The sequence below is a fragment of the Ranitomeya imitator genome, chromosome 5 (genome assembly GCF_032444005.1).
Source record: "Ranitomeya imitator isolate aRanImi1 chromosome 5, aRanImi1.pri, whole genome shotgun sequence".
Taxonomy (NCBI): Eukaryota; Metazoa; Chordata; class Amphibia; order Anura; family Dendrobatidae; genus Ranitomeya; species Ranitomeya imitator.
In genome coordinates, this window is record NC_091286.1 from 451,622,750 (window position 1) to 451,646,284 (window position 23,535).

Genomic DNA, 23,535 nt, shown 5'->3' on the forward strand with positions numbered 1-23,535 from the left:
CGCTGATTTGTTCATTATCATCCATTTCCGTCGATGCCTATGTGGATTCAGGCGCTGCCCTGAGTCTTATGGATTGGTCATTCGCCAAAGGCTGTGGGTTTAGTCTGGAACCTCTGGAAGTTCCCATTCCTTTGAAAGGAATTGATTCTACACCTTTGGCTATGAATAAACCTCAGTACTGGACACAAGTGACCATGCGTATGACTCCCGCTCATCAGGAGGTGATTCGCTTTCTGGTACTGTATAATTTACATGATGTCTTAGTGCTTGGTCTGCCATGGTTACAAACTCATAACCCAGTCCTGGACTGGAAAACAATGTCTGTGTTAAGCTGGGGATGTCAGGGGGTTCATGATGATGCATCTCTGATTTCTATCGCTTCATCTACTCCTTCTGAGGTTCCGGTATTTTTGTCTGATTATCGGGAGCTTTTTGAGGAGCCTAAGCTCAGTTCGCTTCCTCCTCACAGGGATTGCGATTGTGCTATAGATTTGATTCCTGGCAGTAAGTTCCCTAAAGGTCGTTTGTTCAATCTGTCAGTGCCAGAGCATGCTGCTATGCGGAATTATATTAAGGAGTCCTTGGAAAAGGGGCATATCCGTCCATCTTCATCCCCTTTGGGAGCAGGTTTCTTTTTTGTGGCTAAGAAAGATGGTTCCTTGAGGCCTTGCATAGATTATCGTCTTTTGAATAAGATTACAGTCAAATATCAGTATCCTTTGCCATTGTTGACTGATTTGTTTGCTCGCATTAAGGGGGCTAAATGGTTCACTAAGATTGATCTTCGGGGTGCGTATAATCTTGTGCGGATAAGGCAGGGTGATGAGTGGAAAACCGCATTTAATACGCCTGAGGGCCATTTCGAGTATTTGGTGATGCCTTTTGGACTTTCTAATGCTCCTTCTGTCTTCCAGTCTTTTATGCATGATATTTTCCGTGAATATCTGGATAAATTTATTATCGTGTATTTGGATGATGTTTTGGTTTTTTCTGATGACTGGGAGTCTCATGTTCAGCAGGTCAGGAAGGTGTTTCAGGTCCTGCGGGCCAATTCTTTGTTTGTAAAGGGTTCTAAATGTATCTTTGGAGTCCAGAAGATTTCTTTTTTGGGGTATATTTTTTCCCCTTCCACTATTGAGATGGATCCCGTCAAGGTTCAGGCTATTTGTGACTGGACGCAGCCTAAATCTCTTAAGAGTCTACAGAAGTTCTTGGGCTTTGCTAATTTTTATCGTCGCTTCATAACTAATTTTTCTAGTGTGGTTAAGCCTTTGACGGATTTGACTAAAAAGGGTGCTGATGTTACTGATTGGTCTCCTGTGGCTGTGGAGGCCTTTCAGGAACTTAAGCGCCGGTTTTCTTCTGCTCCTGTGTTGCATCAGCCAGATACGTCGCTTCCTTTTCAGGTTGAGGTTGATGCTTCCGAGATCGGAGCGGGGGCGGTTTTGTCACAGAGAAGTTCCGATGGCTCAGTGATGAAGCCATGTGCGTTCTTTTCTAGAAAATTTTCACCTGCTGAACGAAATTATGATGTTGGTAATCGGGAGCTTTTGGCCATGAAGTGGGCATTTGAGGAGTGGCGTCATTGGCTTGAGGGTGCTAGACATCGTGTGGTGGTCTTGACTGATCACAAAAATCTGATGTACCTTGAGTCTGCCAAGCGTTTGAATCCTAGACAGGCTCGTTGGTCACTGTTTTTCTCTCGTTTCAATTTTGTGGTTTCATACCTGCCAGGTTCAAAGAATGTGAAGGCGGATGCTTTGTCTAGGAGTTTTGTGCCTGACTCCCCTGGAAATTCTGAGCCTACTGGTATCCTTAGGGATGGAGTGATTTTGTCGGCGGTCTCCCCAGACTTGCGACGTGCTTTGCAGGAGTTTCAGGCGGATAAACCTGATCGTTGTCCGCCGGAAAGACTGTTTGTTCCGGATAATTGGACCAGTAGAGTCATCTCCGAGGTTCATTCTTCTGTGTTGGCAGGTCATCCTGGAATATTTGGTACTAGAGACTTGGTGGCCAGGTCTTTTTGGTGGCCTTCCTTGTCGAGGGATGTGCGTTCTTTCGTGCAGTCTTGTGGAGTTTGCGCTCGGGCTAAGCCTTGCTGTTCTCGGGCCAGTGGATTGTTGTCTCCTTTGCCTATTCCGAAGAGGCCTTGGACGTACATTTCCATGGACTTTATTTCGGATCTCCCTGTCTCTCAAAAAATGTCCGTCATTTGGGTTGTGTGTGACCGCTTCTCTAAGATGGTTCATCTGGTACCCTTGCCTAAGTTGCCTTCCTCCTCTGAGTTGGTCCCTCTGTTTTTTCAAAACGTGGTTCGGTTGCATGGCATTCCGGAGAACATCGTTTCTGACAGGGGATCCCAGTTTGTGTCTAGATTTTGGCGTACGTTTTGTGCTAAGATGGGCATTGATTTGTCCTTTTCGTCTGCATTTCATCCCCAGACGAATGGCCAGACGGAACGAACAAATCAGACTTTAGAAACTTATTTAAGGTGTTTTGTTTCTGCTGATCAGGATGACTGGGTTTCCTTTTTGCCGCTTGCCGAGTTTGCCCTTAATAATCGGGCTAGTTCTGCTACCTTGGTTTCTCCTTTCTTTTGTAATTCGGGGTTTCATCCTCGTTTTTCCTCTGGTCAGGTTGAGCCTTCTGATTGTCCTGGAGTGGACATGGTGGTGGATAGGTTGCATCGGATTTGGAGTCATGTGGTGGACAATTTGAAGTTGTCCCAGGAGAAGGCTCAGCAGTTTGCCAATCGCTGTCGCCGCGTGGGTCCTCGACTTCTTGTTGGGGACTTGGTGTGGTTGTCTTCTCGTTTTGTTCCTATGAAGGTCTCTTCTCCTAAGTTCAAGCCTCGGTTCATCGGTCCCTATAAGATCTTGGAAATTCTTAACCCTGTGTCGTTTCGTTTGGATCTCCCGGCATCGTTTGCTATTCATAATGTGTTCCATCGGTCGTTGTTGCGGAAGTATGAGGTACCTGTCGTTCCTTCTCTTGAGCCTCCTGATCCGGTGCTGGTGGAGGGTGAATTGGAGTATGTTGTTGAGAAGATCTTGGATTCTCGTGTTTCCAGACGGAAACTCCAGTATTTGCTCAAGTGGAAGGGTTATGGTCAGGAGGATAATTCTTGGGTGATTGCCTCTGATGTTCATGCTGCCGATTTGGTCCGTGCTTTTCATAGTGCTCATCCTGGTCGCCCTGGTGGTTCTCGTGAGGGTTCGGTGACCCCTCCTCAAGGGGGGGTACTGTTGTGAGTTCTGTTTTTGGGCTCCCTCTGGTGGTTACTGATGGTACTGGGTGACTTGTGTTCTCTGCAGTCTCTGGTGTCCACCTGTTCCATCAGGTTATGGGTGTTTCCTATTTAACCTGGCATTTTTGTCATTTCCTCGCCGGCTATCAATGTAATCAGCGTTTCTGTTTACCTCTGCTCCCTGCGTCTGTGATCTTCTGGACAAGCTAAGTTTTGATTTTCCGGTTCTATGTTTTGTTTTCATTTTGTCTTAGTCCAGCTTGCAGTTATGTGATTCCTTGTTGCTGGTTGCTCTAGTGGGCTGAAATTACTCCTCATGTTCCATGAGTTGGCACATGAGTTCAAGTAATTTCAGGATGGTTTTTTTGAAGGGTTTTTCGCTGACCGTGCAGTTCACTTTTGTATCCTCTGCTATCTAGCTTTAGCGGGCCTCATTTTTGCTGATTCTGTTTTCATCTCTACGTTTGTTATTTCCTCTCATTTCACCGTTATTACATGTGGGGGCTGCTATTTCTGTGGGGTGTATCTCTGGAGGCAAGTGAGGTCTGTGTTTCTTCTTATAGGGGAAGTTAGTCCTTCGGCTGGAGCGAGACGTCTAGGATCATCGTAGGCACGTTCCCCGGCTACTGCTAGTTGTGTGGTTAGGTTCAGGAGCACGGTCAGCTCAGTTTCCATCACCCTAGAGCTTGTTTTATTTTTTGTGCTTGTCCTTTTGTGATCCCCTGCCATTGGGATCATGACAGGAGAGAAGCTGAAACTCCGGAGCAGAAATCACCCACATGCCAGCACTGGGCAGCGTCCCTCCAGTCACCAGCCTGGGGCCACGGGGCCCCAACGTACAGCCCACAGCTCAGTTTTATCCATGGCAGCAGCTCCCCTTCCTCCTGGCATCTGGTTAACCCCATTTATGCGGGTCGGATTGTTATCTTTAAGGTTTAGCAATAACCTTCATACAGATCGGAAGGGGTTAAGCTTCTTCCTACCCCACTGGTGCAGGTTTGGTGCAGCATGCATGTATTCTGGGAGAGCTGGGTGGCTGCAGGTTGCAGGCTGCACCCCGCCAGCTGCTCCTCCAGACATCACCCACATTTTTAGGCAGCGGAGACAGACAGCAGCAGACTGAGCCACAAGTCCATCTGCAACCACTGCTGGATACCATAGCACTCACTCAGGCACTATTAAAATTAAGGCAATATTGGTATTTACATCTCTAAATGTTTGCACTATGCACTTTTCTTATTATCTGATGTATTTTGTCATATATTTGGCAGTTAGTATGCAAATCTGTTTTCTGCTATTGGTGTCTTATCTACTATAAAATTGTCTAAGGGTCACTTCCGTCTTTCTGTCCTTCTGTCTGTCTGTCTGTCTTTCTGTCTGTCACGGATATTCATTGGTGGCGGCCTCTGTCTGTCATGGAATCCAAGTCGCTGATTGGTCGTAGCAAAACAGCCACGACCAATCAGCGACGGGTACAGTCCGGAACAAAATGGCCGCTCCTTCCTCCCCGTAGTCACTGCCCGGCGCCCGCATACTCCCCTCCAGTCACCGCTCACACAGGGTTAATGCCGGGGGTAACGGATCGCGTTATGCCGCGGGTAACGCACTCCGTTACCGCCGCTATTAACCCTGTGTGTCCCCAACTTTTTACTATTGATGCTGCCTATGCGGCATCAATAGTAAAAAAATGTAATGTTAAAAATAATAAAAAAGCAAAAAACCTGCTATACTCACCCTCCGTTGTCCGCTGAGCCGCTCGCGCCTGCCGCCATCTTCCGTTCCCAGCGATGCATTGCGAAATTACCTAGAAGACTTAGCGGTCTAGCGAGACCGCTAAGTCTTCTGGGTAATTTCGCAATGCATCCTGGGAACGGAAGATGGCAGCAGCCACGCGCCTATCGCCGGAGCTCCGCTGGATCCCAGGAGGTGAGTATATAACTATTTTTTATTTTAATTATTTTTTTAACAGGGATATGGTACCCACACTGCTGTATACTACGTGGGCTGTCTTACATACCGCGTGGCTCTGTGCTGTATACTACATAGGCAGTGTTATATACTATGTGGGCTGTGTGATTTACTGTGTGGGCTGTGCTATATACTGTGTGGGCTGTGCTATATACTACGTGACTGGGCAATATACTACGTGGCTCTGTGCTTTATACTACGTACCTGGGCAATATACTACATGACTGGGCAATATACTATGTGGCCCTGTGCTTTATACTACGTAGCTGTGCAATATACTACATGACTGGGCAATATACTACGTGGCTCTGTGCTGTATACTACATAGCTGGGCAATATACTACGTGACTGGGCAATATAGTACGTGGCTGGGCAATATACTATGTAGCTAGGCAATATACTACGTGACTAGCCAATATACTACGTGGCTGGGCAATATACTATGTGGCTCTGTGCTGTATACTACGTGGCTGGGCAATATACTACGTGGCTGGGCAATATACTACGTGGCTGGGCAATATACTACGTGGCTCTGTGCTGTATACTACGTGGCTCTGTGCTGTATACCATGTTGCTGGGCAATATACTATGTGACTGGGCAATATACTACGTGACTGGGCAATATACTACGTGGCTGGGCAATATACTACGTGACTGGGCAATATACTACGTGACTGGGCAATATACTATGTGGCTGGGCAATATACTACGTCACTGGGCAATATACTACGTGGCTGGGCAATATACTACGTGACTGGGCAATATACTATGTGACTGAGCAATATACTACGTGGCTGGGCAATATACTACATGGCTGTGCAATATACTACGTGACTGGGCAATATACTACGTGGGCTGTGCAATATACTACGTGGACATGCATATTCTAGAATACCCGATGCGTTAGAATCGGGCCACCATCTAGTTTCCTTATAATTTACTTGGCATATTGATTTTTCACTATATACCAATTCATCTGACATATCCTGCCCCATCATACATACAGTCATGGACAAAAATTTTGAGAATGAGACAAATATTAATTTTTCCAAAGTCTACTGCTTCATTTTTTCTAATGGCAATGTGCATATACTCCTGAATGTCAGAGTGATCAGCTTAACAGCAATTACTGTACTTGCAAAGTCAATATTTGCCCAGAAAATGAACTTTAACCCCCAAAACACATTTCAACATCATTGCAGTCCTGCCTTAAAAGGAGCAGCTAACATCGTTTTAGTGATTGATCCATTAACACAGGTGTGGGTGTTGATGAGGACAGGGCTGGCGATCAATCAGTCATGATTAAGTAAGAATGACATCACTGGACACTTTAAAAGGAGGCTGGTGCTTGGTATCATTGTTTCTCTTCAGTTAACCATGGTTATCTCTAAAGAAACACGTGCTCATTGCACTGCACAAAAATGGCCTAACAGGGAAGAGTATCGCTGTTACAAAGATTCAACAATCTATTGCATCATCAAGAACTTCAAGGAGAGAGCTTCCGTTGTTGTCAAAAAGGCTCCAGGGCGCCCAAGAAAGACCAGCAATCGCCAGGACCGTATCTTAAAACTGTTTCAGCTGCGGGATCAGACTACCAGCAGTGCCGAGCTTGCTCAGGAATGGCAGCAGGCTGATGTGAGTGCTTCTGCACGCACTGTGAGGCGGAGACTCTTTGAGCAAGGCCTGGTTTCAAGGAGGGCAGCAAAGAAGCCACTTCTCTCCAGAAAAAAACATCAGGGACCGACTGATATTCTGCAAAAGGTACAGGGAGTGGACTGCTGAGGACTGGGGCAAAGTCATTTTCTCTGATGAATCCCCTTTTCGATTGTTTGAGACATCTGGAAAACAGTTTATTCGGAGAAGAAGAGGTGAGCGATACCACCAGTCTTGTCTCATGCCAACTGTAAAGCATCCTGAAACCATTCATGTGTGGGGTTGCTTCTCTGCCAAGGGAATTGGCTCACTCACAGTCTTGCCTAAAAACACAGCCATGAATAAAGAATGGTACCAGAATGTCCTCCAAGAGCAACTTCTCCCAACCGTCCAAGAGCAGTTTGGCACCCAACAATGCCTTTTCCAGCATTATGGAGCACCTTGCCATTAAGCAAAGGTGATAACTAAATGGCTCAACGAACAAAACACAGAGATTTTGGGTCCATGGCTTGGAAACTCCCCAGATCTTAATCCCATTGAGAACTTGTGGTCAATCATCAAGAGACGGGTGGACAAACAAAAACCAACAAATTCTGGCAAAATGCAAGCATTGATTATGCAAGAATGGACTGGTATCAGTCAGGATTTGGTCCAGAAGTTGATTGAGAGCATGCCACGGAGAATTGCAGAGGTCTTGAAGAAGAAGGGTCAACACTGCAAATATTGACTTGCTGCATTAACTCATTCTAACTGTCAATATAACCTATTGGTACTCATAATATGATTGCAATTATATTTCTGTATGAGATATAAACATCAGACAAACACTAATAAAAACCAGAGGGCAGCAGATCATGTGAAAATATAATTTTAGTGTCATTCTCAAAATTTTTGGCCATGACTGTACAGCTCTGGCAAAAATTAAGCGACCAACACCAAACATCAAAACCTTGTCATGGGCAGCCCATTCTCCAGACCTGAGCCCTATTGAAAACCTCTGGAATGTAATCAAGAGGATGATGGATAGTCACAAGCCATCAAACAAAGAAGAACTGCTTACATTTTTGCTCCAGAAGCAGTGTGAAAGACTGGTGGAAAGACGAATGAAAGCTGTGATTAAAAATCATGGTTATGCCACAAAATATTGATTTCTGAACTCTTCCTGAGTTAAAACATTAGTATTGTTGTTTCTAAATGATTATGAACTTGTTTTCTTTGCATTATTTGAGGTCTGAAAGCACAGTTTTTTATTTTATTTTGACCATTTCTCCTTTTCAGTAAAAAAAAAATTATTGCTTGGAAATTCGGAGACGTTGTCAGAAGTTTATAGAATAAATGAACAATATAAATTTTACTCAAAAATATACCTATAAAGAGAAAAATCAGACAAAATGAACATTTTACAGTGATCTCTTAATTTTTGCCAGGACTGTATATTGTTTTATATTTCATTTTTTTATTCTCTTGTTGGGTAATTAGGTTTTATTTTTCTGTTGTGTGATCATGCTTTAATATTCATTAGAAAAGTATTATATTGTACATTTTCTCTCTGAATACATTATTTGGTAGGTGCGTTTTAGTAGAGGACCTTTGAATACAGATTAACTAATTTGTTCCACCAACAAAGTACATTTTAATCAATATATTTTAGAATAATAATAACTTCCACAATTGGATGTGTTTAAATAAAATGTCCCTGCGCTGAAATAATCTTACACATGGGCTCCTGCTGTGTACTGTGTAATGGCCGTGTCTGACCATACGGGGACACGGTCTGATCATACCACAGCTCCTGGGCAGGGGAGGAAGCAAAAGAGTATACAATCAGGACAGGAGGGGATCACAGTTGATATTTTCTGTGAGGTAAAACATTTCTCTGCCTGTTTAAAAACAAAATGTTACCTCACAGAAAGAATCAGCCATTGCACAGGATATAGCAGGGCACATATATGATAAGATTATCTCAGCACAGGAACATTTTTTTAATGCATCCAGTTGTTGATTAAAATGTACTTTGTTCGTAGGACTACATGTTAAATATACATTGTTTATGAAATTATATGAGTGTCTTCTGTATCTGTCGTTGATTACAGGGGTATGTAACATCGCTGGACAATCCAGAAATGAATCCTTTGATTCCTGTCGTATTACAAAACAACAAAGATGTACTTTTTGGAAACCTTCCTGAAATCTATGAATTTCATAAAAGGTATATAGAATGTGTTTTAAAATCACTTGTGAAATGTAGAGCAATAAGGCAAAAAGAATGCATTGTAATATTGAATTCTTACGTAATTACATAGGTTGAAAAAGACCTAGGTCCATCAAGTTCAACCTTTCTCCACTAATTACAGATTTTTTATCACTAAATTATCTCTAACCCACAATGTCATTTGTACTGAGGAAATCATCTAGCCCTTGTTTAAAAGCTGTTATAGTGTCTGCCATTGCTACATCTTGTGGTAGGGTATTCCATTAGTATAACTTAGTAAAGGTACCTTCACACATAACGATATCGTTAACGATATCGTTGCTTTTTGTGACGTAGCAACGATATCGTTAAGGAAATCGTTATGTGTGACAGCGACCAACGATCAGGCCCCTGCTGGGAGATCGTTGGTCGCTGAACAAAGTCCAGAACTTTATTTCGTCGCTGGATCTCCCGTGGACATCGCTGGATCGGCGTGTGTGACACCGATCCAGCGATGTCTTCACTGGTAACCAGGGTAAACATCGGGTAACTAAGCGCAGGGCTGCGCTTAGTAACCCGATGTTTACCCTGGTTACCAGTGTAAAAGTAAAAAAAAAAAACACTACATACTTACCTACCGCTGTCTGTCCCCGGCGCTGTGCTCTGCACTCCTCCTGTACTGGCTGTGAGCGTCGGTCAGCCGGAAAGCAGAGCGGTGACGTCACCCCTTGAGGAAGCGGCGTGACAAGAGCCGCGAAACGCGCGTCGGGGTCTTTTTTCCGGCGGGATCCCCCTCCTCGGCCCCCCCTTGAGCTGGTAAGCTAATCTGTTACTCTCCACCAATGCTTTCTATATTGCGCTCAGTGCGACCCGTTCGGATCACTGTGCTATTTACCGCTGATTAGCTTGCTACTTTACTTGGGCACAGAACACTTTGTGTTTTTCAGTTTTATACGCAACAACTGCTCAGTGTGGGGCGCCTTGAGGAGTGGGTTCTCTCCCCCCTACCTCTGTTATCTGTTGGAACTTATATACCCTATATATTACTGATATTTTTAATGTTTGTATTAATAAAGAGCTGTTTATCCATATGCTCCGGTTTCTCCTATTTTCTTATGTGTATTATATGGAGCGGATTTGATCCGTCTGGTCACTCTTAACACACTTGTGTTTTGTCCAGACTGATAATATGATTTTGGGATTTGTAGTATTAGGTACTAAACATGCAGGGTGTCCAAACGTTTGCATCAGACCAATTTTTGTAATTTTCAAAATGTAAAGGTTGAAAATATATATATTTTTGCCTGCAATACACACCAAATGTGTTATCTTTAACTTTAGGCTTTTTAGTGATCATTAATCTTCAACTTGCTTAACTGTTCACAATAGTAATTTTGACCAGGGGTGCCCAAACCTCTACATGCCACTGTAGGTGATAATAGTGCACTAAGCTGTACCAATAGCACATCATAGTGCATGCCACGATGCACAAATCAGCCACAGACATCCGGACCCAACTTGGCTACCTCAAAAGAATATGTGAAAATACCGAATTCTGGTCAGGAGAACCACCGATGATTCTTGCATTGCAGGCTGTACTCGTAGCTCGACACACGGATGTGTCTAGTTTTATAAGGATTAGGTATTCTGAAATAGTGACATCAATATTACTAATTAAAGAAGTACTCTGTTTTATGCAAATATGCATTATGTGTTTTCATAATTTGTAATCTTTTACTTTTAGAACAATGATTAGATATTACAAATTGGGCCTTTTCCTTGCACTCTTTTTTTTGCAAATAAAGGATCAAAATTGCCATGCCAGGGTTCTGCTCTTGAGACCTGATCTTCTGAATAAATTGCCCATATGGGGGGATATTTACAAAGATAAATGTAACAGAATTCTGGCATAATTGGCAGCAACCAAAAAAATGGTCTTTCATGACTTGCACAATATTAAGTGTGTGCTTTAGACTATTTCTACACCTTGGTCGACAAGAGAGCGTGGGCTCTATGAATGATGGCATGGTTTAAAGGAAAAAGGCACAGCCTAACACTTAACACCATGAAGCAAAAAATGCACCATAATTTTGCTACAAATTTCTGGCACAAAGTAAGTCTATTAGGTATAAGTGCAAACTTATACTAGACAATTTAAAAATGGACCATACTGATACATTTGCCTCTTTTTTTATTCTGTCTATACTAAGTTTGCACTCTCTGAGAATAACACAATATTAATTGAATAAATATGCCTCAATATGAGAACAAACCTTGGCTTTTAAAACGAGTTCACTGCATTTTTTTTAAAATAGATTTTTGTTTTCTTACTGCAGAACCTTCTTAAAAGAGCTGGAAAATTGCATTGAAGATGCAGATTCTCTTGGAAGATGCTTTTTAAAAAGGGTAATTTAATTATCACTGCATTTCACAAAAAAAAAACGCTTGCAGAGCAATGTTAGTCACCATTTGAAGGCTTGACAGCAAAATTAGTTTGAGATATGGAAGTAGGGTCGTATTGCTCTGCTGAGGTTATACAGCAGTGTAGTTGGGAGAAGGGCCTAAGTGTCTGTTGTACTTGCCTAATTTACATTGAGGTATGGATGTGAAGGAGAATGCGAAATTACGGTATCTTAAAGTCCTGCCTTCTTGTTTTCTTGACTTATAGTAGGAAGAACTTTTTACAGGCTGTTGTAGCTTAAATTAGGCAGCAGTTCTGTTAAAGCAGTTGTTTCAAGTTATTAAATGTTTAAAATTACTTATTGAAAATCTTCTCTGTGGATCACGGAGTCCAACCAGCTCCAGCGCCTCTGCACTTCTCCTGCACTTCTCCCAGGGCTGCCACCAGGAATTTCAAAGCCCCATACTGGCACAGTTTTGGGCCCCCTTGAGACTCTGCCCAGGCTCCACCCAAGCTCCGCTTCCACCCCTCGAACATTCCACAGTCCCACTGCCCACTCTTGGAAAAACTTCACTTCTGCACCACGGCCTCAAGAAATCACAAATGGACAGTTCCCATCGAACACCATATCACACACATAACCAGCATTTTTTGTTTAGGCCAAAATATTTTTTAACCCCTTAGTGACAGAGCAAATTTGGTACTTAATCACCAAACCAATTTTTACAATTCTGACCACTGTCACTTTATGAAATCATAGCTTTCGAACACTTCAATGTATCACACTGACTCTGAGACTGTTTTTTCGTGATATATTGTACTTCATGTTAGTGGTAAAATTTCTCCAATATAAGATGCTTTTATTTATGAAAAAAAGGAAATTTGGCAAAAATTTTGAAAATTTAGCAATTTTCAAACTTCTAGTTTTTGTACCCTTAAATCAGAGTGGTGTCACACAAAATAGTTAATAAATAGCATTTCCCACATGTCAACTTTACATCAGCACAATTTTGGAAACATTTTTTTTTGTTAGGAGGTTATAAGGGTTAAAAGTTGACCAGCGATTTCTCATTTTTCCAACAAAATTTACAAAACTATTTTTTTTAGGGAACAACTCACATTTGAAGTTAGTTTGGGGGGGTCAATATAACAGAAAATACTGCAAGGTGTCACCATTCTAAAAACTTCACCCTTCAAGGTGCACAAAACCACATTCAAGAAGTTTATTAACCCTTCAGGTGCTTCACAAGAACTAAAGCAATGTGGAGGAAAAAAATGAACATTTTACTTTTTTCACAAAAAATTTATTTTGGAACCATTTTTTTTTATTTTCACAGGGATAAAAGGAGAAAATGAACAGATAAAGTTGTTGTGCAATTTCTTCTGAGTACGCCGATACCCCGTATGTGTCAGAAAGCCACTGTTTGGGGGGCATGGCAGGGCTCAGAAGGGAGGGAGCACCTTTTGACTTTTTGAACGCAAAATTAGCTGGAATCAATGGTGTGTGCCATGTTGTGTTTGGAGACCGCCTGATGTACCTAAACAGTGCGTGCAGTGATAGGGGGAAATTGGAGCTCACAGCATACACTACGGGCTCCACAAAGATGGCTGCAATCTCCTCCCACAACTGTGACCTGGACAGACCAGGGGGAGTGCCCAGGTAAAAGCTATGAGGCAGAAGGAGCGGCCTCCATACAAAAGATGCTGTCGCAGTCTGACCACAGTCTTATGCCCAGGGGCAGTCGTAAGTGATCTCAGTCCTGCTCAGACTCTTACACTCCCCCAAATGAAAATGGGAGCCCCCAGTGGCTAAAGTAAAAATGAATACATAGAAAACTAATAAAGTTGTACACTTAATTAAATATGTATACAGTGGGTACGGAAAGTATTCAGACCCCTTTAAATTTTTCACTCTTTGTTTTTTTTTGCAGCCATTTGGTAAAATCAAAAAAGTTCATTTTTTCTCATTAATGTACACTCTGCACCCCATCTTGACTGAAAAAAATCAGAAATTAAGTAATTTTTGCAAATTTATTAAAAAAGAAAAACTGAAATATCACATGGTCATAAGTATTCAGACCCTTTGCTCAGTAATGAGTAGACGCACCCTTTTGAGCTAGTACAGCCATGAGTCTTCTTGGGAATGATGCAACAAGCTGTTCACACCTGGATTTGGGGATCCTCTGCCATTCTTCCTTGCAGATCCTCTCCTGTTCTGTCAGGTTGGATGGTGAACTTTGTTGGACAGCCATTTCCAGGTCTCTCCAGAGATGCTCAATTGAGTTTAGGTCAGGGGTCTGGCTGGGCCAGTCAAGAATGGTCACAGAGTTGTTCTGAAGCCACTACTTTGTTATTTTATCTGTGTGCTTAGGGTCATTGTCTTGTTGGATGGTGAACCTTCGGCCAAGTTTGAGGTCCAGAGCACTCTAGAAGAGGTTTCCATCCAGGATATCTCTGTACTTGGCTCCATTCATGTTTCCTTCAATGACAACCAGTCGTCCTGTCCCTGCAGCTGAAAAACACCCCCATAGCATGATGCTGCCATCACCATGTTTCACTGTTGGGATTGTATTGGGCAGGTGATGAGCAGTGCCTGGTTTTCTCCACACATGCCGCTTAGAATTATCACCAAAAAGGTCAATTTTCGTCTCATCAGACCAGAGAATCTTATTTTCTCATAGTCTGGGAGTCCTTCATGTGTTTTTTTTAGTAAACTCTATGCAGGCTTTCATATGTCTTGCACTGAGGAGAGGCTTCCGTCAGGCCACTCTGCCATAAAGGCCTGACTGGTGGAGGGCTGCAGTGATGGTTGACTTTGTGGAACTTTCTCCCATCTCCCTACTTCACCTCTGGAGCTCAGCCACAGTGATCTTGGGGTTTTTCCTTATCTCTCTCACCAGGGCTCTTCTCCCTCGATTGCTCAGTTTGGTTGGACAGCCAGGTCTAGGAAGACTTCTGGTGGTCCCAAACTTCTTCCATTTTAAGGATTATGGAGGCCACTGTGCTCATAGGAGCCTTGAGTACTCCAGAAATTCTTTTGTAACCTTGGCCAGATCTGTGCCTTGCCACAATTCTGTCTCTGAGCTCCTTGGCCAGTTCCTTTGACCTCATGATTCTCATTTGGTCTTACATGCACTGTGAACTGTGAGGTCTTATATAGACAGGTGTGTGCCTTTCCAAATCAAGTCCTATCAGTTTAATTAAACACAGCTGGCCTCCAATGAAGGAGTAGAACCATCTCAATAAGGATCACAAGGAAATGGACACCATGTGACTTAAATACTGTACCTATACAAGGAAATCCGTGAACTAAAGAGCATGAAAATATAAATTTTTAAAAAATAAAGTCATAGGGAAGAAAAGAACATTCCCTTTAAAGGTTATGTGTTGTTATATTCGATACGATATGATACACTTTATTGATCCCGGGGGAAATTACGGTATTACAGCAGCAATACAAACAGCAGTACATAAAATATTAGGACACAAATCTTGCACAAGTATACCAACATTACATAACAAATAAATGTGGGTAGTTCAGGTGTATAAGTCACTGTTAATTGACATTAGTACACCAGCAATCAGTTATTGTTGTCTACCACCCATAGGAAATTATTATACATCCCCATAGCAGTAGGTACAAACGATTTCCTGAATTTCTTCTTCTTACACCTTAGTAGGATTAGGCGGCTGCTGAATGTGCTCTTCTGCTTCAAGAACAGCTCGTATAGTGGGTGTGTATTATTGATCCTTATAGCCCTACACTTCTTCTGAATTCTATCCTCCAATACCTCCTCAAAAGAGTCCAGAGGAAGGCCAACAGCCGCACTTGCCTTCTTGATAAGTTTGTTGAGCTTATTAGTGTCAGATACTCGCACACTACTGCCCCAGCAAATGATAGCAAAAAAAATGGCGCTTGCCACAGCAGACTGGTAGAACATTTCCAGCATTTTACTGCACACATTGAATGACCTGAGCTTCTGAAGAAAGTACAGTCTGCTCATTCCCTTCTTGTAAACCTTTTCTGTATGACACCTCCAATCGAGTTTACTGTCACGGTGAACCCCCGAATATTTGTAGCTCTCAACAATCTCAACCTCCTGGTTGATCGGTAAGTAATCCTCCTTTTTCTTTCTATAACTTACCACCAACTTCTTGGTTTTCTTTACATTTTGTTCTAGACAGTTAGTCCAGCACCATATATTGAGCTATATATGACAGGATTTTTCTCACCAACATCTATAACATAACAAAGTACAGTTACTAACAACCAGTGATGTGTTCTTTATAGGGAAGGGTGCTAAGGGTACGTTTACACTGACTGATAATCCTGCTCAATTATCAGCCTGTCTAAATAGGTCACCAGTCACATGACAAGCTGGCAAAAGGCTCTGATAAGGATTGACCTGGTTTGGAGTAGTGATATTGCAACCACTAGGGGCAGCACCGGCAGGTAGCGCAGTCAGGGATAGCCAAGGAGTCGACACACAGGAACAGCAGTGTAGTTTGAAGGAATAAGCAGTAATTGTAGTCAGGAAAGCCAGAGGTCAATATCCGGAACAGCAGTGTCATTTGAAGGAATAAGCAGTAATTGTAGTCAGGAAAGCCAGAGGTCGATATCAGGAACAGCAGCGTTATTTGAAGGAATAAGCAGCGGGTGGAAGGAAGCTTGATTAGAGGCTGGTAGCTCAATAATCGTGCAAGGAAATGAAAGCAAGGCCAGGTTTTAATAAGGTGTGCAATCAGGAACTCAGGGTGGTAACCAACAGGAAACTCAGGGTGGAGACATCAGCAACAACATAGGTACAAGTATTTGGATTAACACCGAACTGTCCAGCGAGCTGAATAGATCAGAGGGAAGAGCTGCCATCTGGTGCACAGGAGCTGCTAGGTTCAAATCGTGACAGTACTCCCCTCCTTCCAGGATGTCCTCTGGACATCTTAGGTGCTTCTTTGGATGTCCAGATGAAAAGCACCTGTAAGCACCTGTAAGCATGGGTGCATGGACGTATACCTCCGGCTCCCGTAACTCCTCCATTGTACCAAATATTGTAGTCTCTCTCTAAATTTTTCTAGATTCCAGAATTTCATCCATGATGTACTTTTCTTCACATGGACTTTTTTCTGGTAGAGGAGGTGGCTATGTTCTTCCTGGAAATGGATTCTCATTGAATGGTTTGAGCAAGGACACATGGAACACAGGGTGAATTTTAAGGCTGCTAAGAAGTTTTAAACGGAAAGCACCTGGGTTAATTTGTGCGGAAATTTGAAAACGTCCTATGAATTTTTGACCCAATTTAGAATACGGTACATTTGTTTTCAGATTTTTGGTAGAAAGCCAAACCTTGTCACTGAACCGAAGGGTAGAAGGAGCTTTGCAATGTTTATCTGTTGTTTCTTTGTATTCTTCTTGGACCTTTTGTAACATCTCAGTTAGTTCTTTCTGAGCTTTCTGCAACTCTGTAAGTCTGTGTGTAACAGCCGGAACTGAGGTATCAAATGGAAGATTAGGAATAAATACTGGATGCAAGCAATAGTTAGCAAAAAATGGGCTTTGCGATGTAGAACTGTGCTTGGACTTATTATATGCAAGTTCTGCTGTTGGTACATAATCCACCCAGTGATCCTGTAGGTAAGAAATAAAACATTCTAGGTATTGTTCAAGTGTGTGGTTAGTTCTTTCAGTCTGGCCATTGGATTGTGGGTGGAAGGCAGTAGACAAATTGACAGTAACTCCTAACACTGCACAGAAGATTTTCAAAAATCTTGATGTAAACTGAACACCTCTATCAGAAACGACATTGCCAGGAATTCCATGCAGTCTAAATACCTCTTTGACCACTAATTCTGTGGTTTGTTCAGCGGTAGGAATTCCTTTAGTCGGAATAAAATGGGCAATCTTTGTGAGCCTATCCACTACAAGGACAACAGTCATTTCTTTTGAAAGAGGTAGGTGCACGATAGAATCCATTGAGATTGATCCCCAAGGCCTAGATGGAACTGGAAGAGGGTGAAGAAGTCCTAGAGGAGAAGATTGTGGTGTCTTGTTTAGAATCATGGACATGTTTGTGGACTTCAAGTCGAGCCGATTCGAGGACATATATTTGGTGGTTCTGCATCCAAAATCCCTCCTTAAAAGAAAGATCAATGTCTTTAGAAGGATGGCTAAGAAAGAAGTCAGTTTGGTATCCCTCTTTAACTTTCGTCAAAAATTCTTTGGAGTCCAGTATTCCCCAAAAAATGTTTTGAACGTAGAATGGTACAGTCAGAGCTAGACATCTCCTGAGGTTCAGGTACAGCAAAAATCCTTGACAGAGCATCAGCCTTGCCATTTCTTGAACCAGGTTGATAAGAAATTATAAAATTAAGCTTGGAGAAAAATAAGTCCCAACATGCTTGTCTTGCAGACAACCTCTTAGCTGTATGGATAAATTCTAAATTTTTGTGGTCATTTAGAACAGTCACCGGATGATTGGCTCCTTCCAAAGATGTCTCCATTTGGAGAAGGCAACTTTAATGGCTAAAAGTTCCTTACTCCCAATGTCATAGTTCCTTTCTGCAGCTAACATGGTGTGAGAAAGAAATGCAAAAGGATGAAGCTGCATTTTGTCTCCAACTCGCTGTGATAAAACGGCTCCCACCACAGAGTCTGAGGCGTCTACTTGAACAACAAACGGCAGTTCAGAGTTTGGATGGACAAGTAATGGTGTGGAAGTAAAAAGTGTCTTTAGTTTGTCAAGCGCTATTTGTGCCTCTGAAGACCAAAAAAGCACTCTGGTTTTCTTTGTGAGTGAAGTAATTGGTAAGATTATTTTTGAAAAGTTTTTAATGAATCTTCTGTAGAAATTTGCAAATCCTATAAAGCGCTGAATGTCTTAAATTTCTTGGGGTAGGCCAGTCAACTACCGCTCTGATTTTACTGGGATCCATGCTCAGATCTTCTGGGGAGATAATATGCCCCAGAAATTGAGTTCTAGTTTGTTCAAATTCACATTTTTTGAGTTTGATATAGGGATGGTTTTCCAGTAGACGTTCCAGGACTAACTGGATATGTCTGCGATGCTCCTACAGGGTATCTGAAAATATAAGACTGTCATCGAGATAAACAACAACAAATCGATCCACAAAATCTTGAAAAACGTCATTGATGAAGTGCTGAAAGTTGTCAGGGTCGTTGCTTAACCAGATATTCAAAATGTCCATTTCTTGTTCTACAGGCAGTTTTCCACTCATCTCCCGGGTGAATTCGTATGAGATTAGAAGCCCCCCTTAGATCGAGTTTGATACAAAGTCTGGCAGAACGCAGTCTCTGCAGCAACTCAGGGATTAAGGGGAGTGGGTAGCGATTCTTAATGGTAATTTTATTGATTTCTCTATAATCAATACATGGCTGCAGGGTTGAGTCCTTCTTTGCTACAGAAAACAAGGGTGCTCCAGCTGGCGAAGAAGAAGGTTGAATAAAGCCTTTGTCTAAATTTTCATCTAGGTATTCCGTTAATACTTTTAATTCTGGCTCAGAAAGATTGTAAATTCGCCCAAATGGAATCGACGCTCCAGGAAGCAATTCAATTGGACAGTCATAAGGACGATGAGGAGGCAGTTGATCGGCTTTCTTCTTACTGCAGACCTCACTGAACTGTTGGTACTGAGGTAGTAGTTTATCAAAATTCTGATGAGAAATTTTGGAAATTTTAATTTGTTTGAAAACAGAAACATTAGCATGGCAATTGTTCTTACAGTACTCAGAGGGAAAAGTAATGGTCCTCGATGCCCAGTTGATAGATGGGTTATGAATTGAAAACCAGGGAATTCCTAGAATAACTGGAAATTTTGGTGATGAAATAAGATGAAAACTAACCGCTTCATGATGATTCGGTTCAATAAAGATTTCCAGTTCAAATGTCTTTTTAGTAACAGTTCGAGATGATGAATGTGATCCATCCACAGTTTCCATATCAATGGGCATGGATTTAGTGTTATGACCTGGTGGTCAGGACAATAATGGACCTGGTGGTTAAGAGCACACGGAATGACCTGATAGTTACTGATAATAAGGACGAGCTTTGGGACGTGGGAACTCTGCTGACCGCAATCCCTAAACCTATCAAACACACTAGAAATAGCCGTGGATTGCGCCTAACGCTCCCTATGCAACTCGGCACAGCCTAAGAAACTAGCTAGCCCTGAAGATAGAAAAATAAAGCCTACCTTGCCTCAGAGAAATTTCCCAAAGGAAAAGGCAGCCCCCCACATATAATGACGGTGAGTAAAGATGAAAATACAAACACAGAGATGAAATAGATTTAGCAAAGTGAGGCCCGACTTACTGAACAGACCGAGGATAGGAAAGGTTACTTTGCGGTCAGCACAAAAACCTACAAAAAGACCACGCAGAGGGCGCAAAGAGACCCTCCGCACCGACTCACGGTGCGGAGGCGCTCCCTCTGCGTCCCAGAGCTTCCAGCAAGCAAGGCAACAAATTAAATAGCAAGCTGGAAAGAAAAATAGCAAACCAAAGAAATACAAGCTGGAACTTAGCTTCTGCTGGGAAGACAGGTCACAAGAACGATCCTGGAGAGAACTAGACCAATACTGGAACATTGACAGGTGGCATGGAGCAAAGATCTAAGTGGAGTTAAATAGCGCAGCCTGCTAACGAATTAACCTCGTCACCTGTGGAAGGAAACTCAGAAACACCCACCAGAGGAAGTCCATGGACAGAACCAGCCGAAGTACCATTCATGACCACAGGAGGGAGCCCGACAACAGAATTCACAACAATTTAGTCCTACTTGCAATGTTTTTGTCAAGTGTGAATTGTAAGTCCATGAAATTCCCTCCTGCTCCAGAATCGAACATGGCAGAGCATTGTATTTTTTGGCTCCCAATTATGACCTGTATGGGAATGACAAATGAGATGATAGTGATTGCTCTTTGCCTTTATCTTGCATTACGGACGAGATGGCCTGCAGAACTGGATCTGGCAATTCAATGAGGTCTAAATCTCTTTCAGTCCTGACATTTGTGAAGGTTATGGTCCTTTTATTAGGACAGTTGATGGCAAAATGGCCGCCAGTGCCCCCACAATAGAGACATAGATTCTCTGTGCTCCGCCTCTCCTTCTCTACTGGAGAGAGAGGTATACGGATTATATCAATTTGCATTGGTTCAGAAACCCTTTTCTTTTCCTGTTGGTTTTTTAATGCTGATTGAGCAAAGGAGTAGTTAGGGGTGTTTTCAAATACTTGCAGTCTTTCCTTCCTTCGGTCAGTGAGTCTCTGATCAATTCGGATACATAGCGAAATAACGTCCTCCAAATTATCAGGGGTCTCAGCCCTTGCAAGTTGAAATTGACTCCTCTGGGCAGCCAAATTCCATGTGGTGTATGCCACCCAGCGGCGGAATTCGGAGGTACATTCAGCTACAGAATGCCACGTAGGTTAAGCAATTTGGTTTCAGCTGTAGCACAACAATTTGGGTCATCAAACACTATGTCTAAAGCAGTGATTAAAGAAACTAAGTCATTTAGTAGGTTGGAATTCTTCTCATAAGGTGAGACCCATTCAAGAGCCCCATCAGTCAGGAGATTAATAATAAACAGAACCCTTTTCCTGTCACTGGTAAACAGAGAAGGATGCATCTGGAAATAGATACATAATTGATTTAGGAATCCACCATAGTGATAACGATCCCCGCTGAACTTTGCAGATAGCGGCATGCGTGCGTTTGATTCTGGGCCAGAGTTGCGCAATTTCAGAAGTTGCCTCTGCAACTCAATAATTTCCTTTTGTTGAACCAACACCTGTAATTGCAACTTAGAAAATTTTTCTTGGTATGTGGCACCAAAATTCTGAAGTTCAGCAACTTCTTGCCTCAGATGGGCTGCATCAGACTCCATTTTGTGCACGTGATTATTCTGTTAAGGACTGACCTGGTTTGCGGTAGTGATATTGCAACCACCAAGGGCAACACCGGCAGGTAGCATAGTCAAGGATAGCCAAGGAGTCAATACACAAGAACAGCAGTGTAGTTTGAATGAATAAGCAGTAATTGGAGTCAGGAAAGCTGGAGGTCGATATCAGGAACAGCAGTGTCGTTTGAAGGAATAAGCAGTAAACATAGTCAGGAAAGCAAGAGGCTGACGTCAGGAACAGCAGTGTAGTTTGAAAGAATAAGCAGTAATTGTAGTCAGGAAAGCCAGAGGTCCATTTGAGGAACAGCAGTGTCGTTTGAAGAAATAAGCAGTAATCCTAATCAGGGAAGCCAGAGGTCGATATCAGAAACAGCACTGTCGGTTGAAGGAATAAGCTACGGGTGGACTTGAGGCTGGTAGCTCAATAATCACGCAAGGAAAGGAGAGCAAGGCCGGATTTAAATAGGGTGTGCAATCAGGATGAGATAATCAGGAACTTAGGGTGGTAACCAACAGGAAACTCAGGGTGGAGACATCAGCAACAACATAATTACAAGTATTTAGGTTAGCATGGAACTGTCGAGCGAGTTGAATAGCTTAGATGGAAGAGCTGCTGTCTGATGTGCAGGAGCTGCTAGGTTTGAATCCTGACTGGCTCATTCTTCGGGTGAAATGAGTCTTAAGCTTGCTTAAAAATCATTGTTTTCGGCAGCACATTTCCCTGCGTAAACAAGTGATGTTCTGCCAAAAACAATAATATTATATATCTGAATTATTGTTTCAACAATCTTGTGCACATGGAAGTGTGGTTGGTTTGTGCAAAAAGGATGTTAAACATGAATGTAACTGATCGGAGGTCCAACATTCCAAATTCTTTTTTTTCCTGGGGGTTTAATTAGGATATTACATACACATTAATTGGTCACATTGTCCTACTGAGATCAGTGGGCTTGGCGGACATTCATCTTGTGTGACTTTCATCTAGAAATTATTTGTATTACAGAATCCATACACATTGGCCAAAACATTTAATGTGAATGGAGGTTTCTCACCTCTCACCCAAATGTCATTCAGGGCAAAGGAGGATCTGTCATGTTGGATTTTAGCATTTTTCTCAAGGGAGACAAGCCACCACTTGAGATGACATCAGCTTATATTCCTGTAGCTATTCAGAACATGCCTACTCAGCAAAACAGTGATGTGTATAGGGGGATTTAAAGTAAAATTAGCCATTTAATGTGTAAGCTTTAAATCGGGTCACGATATGATCCGAGTTTTAGCCTCATTACCTTTTGTTAGATGATATGGAATTTATTTTCTCTTACCTTTTCTTACTGAAATCAATTGCATGTATATTTAATAAGAAGATACATATTTATCTGCTCTCTGTAGAAGGAAGACCTTCAAATTTATGAAAAATATTGCCAAAATAAGCCAAGATCTGAAGCCCTTTGGAGACAGTGTGCTGAAAGCATTTTCTTTCAGGTAAGGTGCTTTTTTTATACTTAGAAATAATATACAAGTGTTAAAAAAAGTTTTTTTTAAAACAATGTTCTACACCAGGCACCATATTTGTACTTATATGGCATTATTGCTTATTATTGTTGTACTTCATGGGTGCTAATAGGCATTTTGAAACCTTTATACATATTTTCAGTTGTATATATTTATGTAAATCGTATCATTTATAACTTTCACTTGCCTCATTCTCAGCTTGTTTCCTTTAATGCAGACTGCCAATGACTATATGTTAGAAACAGCAAAACACCTAACAGGTCAGATAGAATGACCTAGGGATGTCTATATTTGATTCAACTTAATTCAAATTTGTTTATACTGTATGTAAATCTTTAATGCAATGCTGTATGATTTTTACATTGCAACCTTTATTGTCTCTTGTTTGCTATCTTTAAGGAATGCCAAAGGAAACTGGATCACAAACTTTCCTTAGATGCTTATCTTTTGAAACCTGTACAGAGAATAACCAAGTATCAGCTACTTTTAAAGGTTTGTGTTCAATACTTAATTTTTAATTACTTTATTTTATCTAAAATTTCGATTTTTATAAATTAAACCTGATTTATATCTTCTAAATCCTCCACCACCACATGATTGGTTAATTGATTTCTCAAACAAATTGGTGTGGTCTAACTTCTTACAGC

At 41.9% G+C, this 23,535-nt stretch overlaps 1 protein-coding gene across 1 annotated transcript in view; it reads left to right on the top strand.

The window, feature by feature from the left end:
• Positions 1-23,535, top strand: part of MCF2L2 (MCF.2 cell line derived transforming sequence-like 2) — a 516,938-nt gene that overhangs the window by 345,165 nt on the left and 148,238 nt on the right. Inside the window, exons 17-20 of the mRNA XM_069727236.1 lie at positions 8,962-9,077; positions 11,396-11,465; positions 22,766-22,858; positions 23,288-23,380. Of these exons, the coding sequence (XP_069583337.1) occupies positions 8,962-9,077; positions 11,396-11,465; positions 22,766-22,858; positions 23,288-23,380 (372 nt within the window). The remainder of the gene's footprint in view (positions 1-8,961; positions 9,078-11,395; positions 11,466-22,765; positions 22,859-23,287; positions 23,381-23,535) is intronic.